Source organism: Octopus bimaculoides, chromosome 5 (genome assembly GCF_046866305.1).
Source record: "Octopus bimaculoides isolate indiv1 chromosome 5, ASM4686630v1, whole genome shotgun sequence".
Lineage (NCBI taxonomy): Eukaryota > Metazoa > Mollusca > Cephalopoda > Octopoda > Octopodidae > Octopus > Octopus bimaculoides.
In genome coordinates, this window is record NC_142932.1 from 106,328,013 (window position 1) to 106,335,512 (window position 7,500).

The window sequence follows — 7,500 nt, forward strand, 5'->3', positions numbered from 1 at the left end:
TCAAATGACTGAAACAAGTAAAAGAATAAAAGAATAAAAGAATATGTATATTGCATATTTTCCATTTCGCCGCCTTAGAAAAGGGGAGGTAATTTCTAAGAAACTCAGAATTAATTTCACAGGTTAGTTTCCAGGGGCAATTATGGCCATATTTATATTCCTTCTCATTAGCACAGTATAGTCTGGCTGAGCCCTGTAGACCCCGAATAGATTTTTTGCAAACAATTAGATTATGATGAATCCAGGACTTCATCGCTCCCCCAGTCCCCTTCTACCGCTGTCTGTCTCTAGCCAGTTTTGGCCATGCAGGCCCCAGGTAGGAGGTGAGATCGTCTTGTCTTTGTTCGGCCTCTTGGTGTCTATTCCATCACCGTGATTATCCGTCTGTTGTCCTTCAGTCATGCTTTGTGGCCAGCTCATCTACATTTGTTCTCCTTGGTGGTACTTATGACGTCGTTGACTCTCGTACCCAGGCATTTATTTTCTTGTCCCGCGATGTGATACCGAGCATGGTTCATTCCATTTTTTTATTGAGCTACGATGAAGGTGTTCATGATGGTAGTGTTCAAAGCTCATGTCTCACTGCCGTAAATCATCACAGTCAAAATGTAATCATTGAAAGTATTCCTTTTAATTTTTCATGGAAGCCTTTGAACTTCTCAAGAGTTAAATTATTACGAATATTTATCATGTATAATTTGCATAATTAAATATAAAGAGCTAAGGAAAATAATGATAAGAAAAATAGCAAATTCATACCATTAGCCTATTTCTGTTACTTCCCTTTTCTCATTTTAATTTCAGCTATTGTATCGTCCCTGGAGCAGAATATTCCCAAATATTACTATAATGCTATGTTGACTGCTTCATTAGTTCTTTCTGATACCAGGTGTAACGAAGAGACATTGTCTAACCGTTGTCTTTGTTATTTTTGTTATTTTTGTTATTCTTGTTGTTGCTGCTGCTGCTGTTGTTGCTGCTGTTGCTACTGCTGCTTCTACTGCTGTTGTTGCTGTACCGGCTGTAATTGAGAAAACTTAAAATCAATTTCATACCAGTTGCGACTAGCTTTCCAGGAACAATTATGGCTACGTTTCAATTTATCTGACCTCTTCAGTATAGTATAGTCTAGCTGAGCCTGTAGATCAGCTAATAGATTTTTGCATACAGTTAAATTGTGATAAATCTAGGACTTCATCGCTTCTGGATGAGGAACCCCTCCCTGCACTCCTTCCTCCGCTGTCTGTCTTTTTTTTTTCAAGCGTTATGTATCTAGGAGAAATTATCTAATTTAAGCCGATAATTAGCGTAATTTGACGAAGAATTAATTGCAATTCTTTGTCTGTAGGAAAAGCATCACGAAGAGGTTTCTTCATTGGCCCGCTATCTGGTCAGTTTTTGTTACAGCCATTGCTCATTTTCGTATATATATATATATATATATATACATTTTCTATATATACATATATATATCTTACTTCTTTATTCCTTTGCAGTTATTTGTTCTGGATGTCATGCTGAATTTCTCACGTCTCACTGATGACGACTTGTATACTCAACTGTGGCGTATAGCTAAAGTGGCTGAAGAAGGAGAGAAAAATGCTGAGCCAGTCGGCATTCTTACTTCACTCCGACGAAATAAATGGGCAAGTGCAAGACAGAAATTAATGGAAGGTTTGTATAATTAACACTTAACATAGTCTTTTGTTCCATTTACTGGTATTTGTTATTGAACTACAGCCATTGTGGGCTACGACATTGCTTTCAGTGGTCTATAAGCGAGCATTATCGACTCCAGCACTTGTTCAAATATGGTTCTTATTTCATCGGTCATCTTGGCACATGATCATTTTGACACAACCGGTAAATTTAAACGTAGGCCGGATACAGATACAGGCACTTACACACACATACACACACACACACACACACACACACACACATACACGTATACACACGTATATATATATATATATATACATATACCCTCGCACACAAAGAGAGCGATTTTCCGCCTAGCACCTAGTTTCCATTGGTCTAATTCAACTTACAAATTAAGGCTGCAGTTGTTGTTGTTGTTGGCACTCCGTCGCTTACGACGTCGATGGCTCCAGTTGATCCGATCAACGGAACAGTCTGCTCGTGAAATTCGTGCAAGTGGCTGAGCACTCCACAGACACGTGTACCCTTAACGTAGTTCTCTGGGATATTCAGCGTGACACATTGTGACAAGGCTGACCCTTTGAATTACAGGCACAACAGAAACAGGAAGAGTGAGAGAAAGTTGTGGTGGAAGAGTACACCAGGGTTCGCCACCATCCCCTGCCGGAGCCTCGTGGAGCTTTAGGTGTTTTCGCTCAATAAACACTCACAACGCCCGGTCTGGGAATCGAAACCGCGATCTTATGACCGCGAGTCCGTTGCCCTAACTACTGGGCCATTGCGCCTCCACCAAGGCTGCAGTAGAAGAAACTTAATTGCAATAGGTGCCACATAGTGAAATATCGAACCTAGAATCACATGTTTACGAAGCAACCTTCTTAACCATACAGCCATGCTGCATATTTACCCGTAACCTTTTCAGCTCATGATCATCAGAGCCAATGGTTGGGGTTTTTTTTTGTTTGTTTGTTTTTTCTTCTATGAATTAATGTTGATATTATTTGTCAAAATTGTTCTTCCGTTTGATCAATAAATTCCATATTGATTTTGGTGTTGCTGTTATTAATGTTCTGGTTGATGGTGTTTCTTTGACAGATTCTGCCAATCGAGATTCGCTTGATGCTATCGAAAGGTCCATTTTCATATTGAGCCTTGACAAGAAACCGCCCGTATCTTTCAACCACCAAAACAGCGTGGACGAAACCCGTGAGCAACAAAGAGACGATGTGTCTATGGCCATCCAGATGCTACACGGGATGGGGAGTCAGGTTAACAGTGCCAACCGTTGGTTTGATAAAACAATGCAGGTAACTAAAGAGGCTTTATTGTTTTTATTTTTAAAATCTTATTTAATCTAAAAAAAAAAAAACGTTCTTTTATTCGATACAGTCACTGGGCTAAGACCCAATGACGCCGTACAATGAGACTGAACCCAAAACCACATGGCTGGGAAGCAAGATTCTTTGTACATAAGCACGCCAGATCCCATATACATATATGTATATATATATATATATATATATATATATATATATATATATGGAGAGAGAGAGAGAGAGAGAGAGAGAGAGAGAGAGAGAGAGAGAGAGAGAGAGAGAGAGACAGACAGACAGACAGAGACGGAGACAGACAGACAAATAGATAGATAGATACGTAAGTTGTGTTTTTTTTTATGAACGGCAGAAAGATAACTGTGTATGTAAACAAAAATGGTGTGTATACATTTTACTAGCTTTGGATACAGCTGGAGCCACTCAAATGCTTAGAGTTTTGTAATTTCATTGTAATCAATAAAACGTTGTAAATTCTATCCTATAAATTCCTAATTTAATTAATTTGATTATTTTTTTTTTGTATTATCTTTCTTTAATTATGATTCCATTTCGTATAGCAGCATGCAGTGTATTAAACTAAATAACTGCTACGAACTATTTACTATCGTCACCTAAATAACAGAAAGGCCGCTCTGAACATGTAGAGAATGAGTAAGTAGTTCTACTCTACCTTCTTCAAGGAAAGGATGGCTTATGATATTGATAACATCTAGGAGGTGATTTTTCTTTATTAACTTTTGGTGAATATATCTTTGACCAAGAAGACTTGATGTTATCAGATGATATCCAATGATCATCGGGTGTCTTGAACTTCACCATAATAGCCTTTCTTTGGTCAGTCAGCAGAGGTGGTCAAATCATGGCTCATCCTCTACTCCTGGCTTCCAGCTTAACTCCTCTCTTTCTCTCCCTCTCTCTCCCTCTCTCTCTCTCTCTCACTCTCTCTATCTCTCTCTCTATCTCTCTATCTATCTATCTATCTATCTATCTATCTATCTCTCTTGCTCCATAACCAGTAAGAGGCTCTTTCTTCTGCCTCTCTCATGCTGCGCACAACACCTTTCACTCTTTTCTTATCGCAATCGTAGTAAGCATTATCCATACCAATTGGGCGGGGAATCCCCTGCGGTCAACTTGGACAAGGAATAGATAACATAATGCTAGATACACTATACTCCAAATATAAAGACTGGGTGGTCACAGATGGCATGCTTTCGCTATAAAAGCTATAGCACATCAGCAACAACAACAACTATAAATATCTCTATATTCTTTTCCTGCTGAGTTGGCGACGTCACCATCTAACGGTTGCATGCAACAGTAAAGTCATCGTTATCATTGACCTTTGACATTTGTAAATGTTAAATAAATTTGCCAACGGTCTTAATTACATGAATCAACATCAGGCATTTTCGGTTGATCATTTCGACGTTTTAGATCGTTGCATTATCAAAAACGTGACTTTGGTGTATTTGGAGGATTCTTGAGAAATGTTAAAGACAAAAAGACATATGAACCAGAAGAAGAAAACACGCACCAGCTACTTACTGTGTGCTCTAAAGCAACTGTAAGCATCGATATCACGATCATCATCATCACCACCACCGCTACCTCCACCATCATTATCATCATCATCATCATCATCATTATCTACATCATTGCCACCACCACCACCGTTATCACTATGTAAAAATTAAAGATATAAGCAAAAAGACTTAAAGCAAAAGCAGAAGGCACCGTGCGTATTTTCTTTTACCTGAGTTTGTTGTTGGCACTCCGTCGCTTACGACGTCGAGGGTTCCAGTTGATCCGATCAACGGAACAGCCTGCTCGTGAAATTAACGTGCAAGTGGCTGAGCACTCCACAGACACGTGTACCTTTAACGTAGTTCTCGGGGATATTCAGCGTGACACATTGTGACAAGGCTGACCCTTTGAATTACAGGTACAACAGAAACACGAAGAAGGAGTGAGAGAAAGTTGTGGTGGAAGAGTACAGCAGGGTTCACCACCATCCCCTGCCGGAGCCTCGTGGAGCTTTAGGTGTTTTCGCTCAATAAACACTCACAACGCCCGGTCTGGGAATCGAAACCGCGATCCTATGACCGCGAGTCCGCTGCCCTAACCACTGGGCCATTGCGCTTCCACTACTTAAGTTTAACCAATGGGAAAATCCCCAAACTGTCATATTTTCATGATAATACTAATCCTTTCTGCTATAGGCACAAGGCCTGGATCCCAGTACGCAACTAGTACTTAATCCGAAAGGATGAACGGCAAAGTCGACCTCGGCGGAATTTGAACTCAGAACGTAGCAGCAAACGAAATACCGCTAAGCATTTCGCCCGGTGTGCTAACGATTCTGCCAGCGCACCCCCTTTTTTCATAACAATAATAATAATAATAATAATAATAATAATAATAATAATAATAATAGTAATAATAGTAATAATAATAATAATAATAATAATAATAATAATAATAATAATAATAATAATAATAGTAATAATAATAATAATAATAATAATAGTAATAATAATAATAATAATAATAATAATAGTAATAATAATAATAGTAATAATAATAATAATAATAATAGTAATAATAATAATAATAATAATAATAATAATAATAATAATAATAATAATAATAATAATAATAATAAAAAATAAATAAATAAAAAAAAACTGTTTTCAGTATTTAAGGAAGCTGACAAATACAAACAAGAAATCAATCTACCTAACAAATACGAAGAAGAAGAAGAAGAAACAACAAAAGCTATAAAACAAATGAAATCCAAACTAAAACTAGAACAGCAACGGACCATGATAAAACGATGGCAAGAAAAGCCCCTACATGGTAAATACTGGGCTAAACTAAATGCGAAAGAAATAGACAGAGAAAAATCCCAGCAATGGCTGAGAAGCTCAGGACTCAAAGCAGAGACTGAAGGATTTTTAATTGCTGCACAAGACCAAAGCCTCCCCACCAGAAATTACCAAAAACACATAATGAAAAGAAATATAACAAGTAACTGTAGAATATGTGGAGATCGACAAGAAACAATAAATCATATTATCTCTGGCTGCCCAGTCCTGGCTAAGAAGGAATATATTCACAGACACGACAGAGCTGGGACCTATATACACTGGAAGCTATGCCAACATTATGGAATAGCAACAGAAAAAAGATGGTATAAACACACGCCAGAAAAGGTCACAGAAAACGAGAAAGCAACCATACTCTGGGATATGCCAATACACACAGATAGAGAAATTAAGGCAAATAGACCAGATATAGTTGTCAAAGATCATGAAGGAAAAAAATGCCTTCTAATTGATGTTTCAATACCAGCAGATGACAACGTTTCTCTAAAAGAAATGGAAAAACTTTCAAAATACAAAGACCTGGAAATAGAGATAACTCGAATGTGGAATCTAAAAACAGAAACAATTCCTATCATAGTAGGTGCCTTAGGTATAATAAAAAAATATTCAGACAAATACATAACAAAAACACCAGGACTTACAAATATATATAACATACAGAAAATTGCACTACTGGGTACTGCACACATTCTACGCAAAACACTTTCAATACAGTAAACATAAGAGCACCACAGCAAACCACAGCACATACCCAAGGCGCACAGAGCTGCGCTCGGTAGTGAAGTGAAAGCACGTTATAAAAATAAAACTACTGAATAATAATAATAATAATAATAATAATAATAGTAATAATAATAATAATAATAATAATAATAATAATAATAATAGTAATAATAATAATAATAATAATAATAATAATAATAATAATAATAATAATAATAATAATAATAATAATAATAATAATAATAATAATAATAGTAATAATAATAAGTTTATATAGGACTGAAGTAACTCAACAGAAGTTATATAGATATAGGTATAGAAAAGAGTTCTTTACTTGATATTATTAGACGATATCCAATGTCAATCGTTTACAAGTAAAGAACTCTTCTCTATACCTATATCTATATAACTTCTGTTGAGTTACTTCAGTCCTATATAAACTTAAAAAATGAATTAGACTGACATGTTTATTTTGAACCTGTGGAAGGTACACGAGATGCCGAAATATAGTTCAGCTACAAATAAATATCTGTTACTTTCGAATCGCGCTTTTCGTCATTGTTTGCTTTGGTGGTGGATTACGTCAGCTATGTTTACCTTAGTGATGGATTGTGTCAATCGTTTATAAGTAAAGAACTTTTCTCTATACCGATATCTATAGTAATAATAATAATAACAATAATAATAATAATGGGGGAGCATCATAGTCATGTGTTGAGAGGAACTCTTTGGGATTTGGATAATTCACCTTTGGAAATATGGGTATTTCATTCAACATCCTCAAACAACCTTTATTCAAGGACCATTTGAGTAGGATGGGCTACTCGACCTGAAGAAAATTCTAACTGGGCCCCACTTGCAAGGTCATGCGCTGTTTATCTTGATATGAGACC

At 36.7% G+C, this 7,500-nt stretch overlaps 1 protein-coding gene across 8 annotated transcripts in view; it reads left to right on the top strand.

Annotated features, from left to right (window-relative positions):
* The window catches only part of LOC106867711 (choline O-acetyltransferase), a 643,259-nt gene that overhangs the window by 568,362 nt on the left and 67,397 nt on the right, over positions 1-7,500 (top strand). For all 8 annotated transcript variants that reach the window (XM_089352873.1, XM_089352872.1, XM_089352870.1 and 5 more), the window contains 2 exons: positions 1,497-1,674; positions 2,758-2,969. In XM_089352873.1, coding sequence (XP_089208999.1) covers positions 1,497-1,674; positions 2,758-2,969 — 390 coding nt within the window. The remainder of the gene's footprint in view (positions 1-1,496; positions 1,675-2,757; positions 2,970-7,500) is intronic.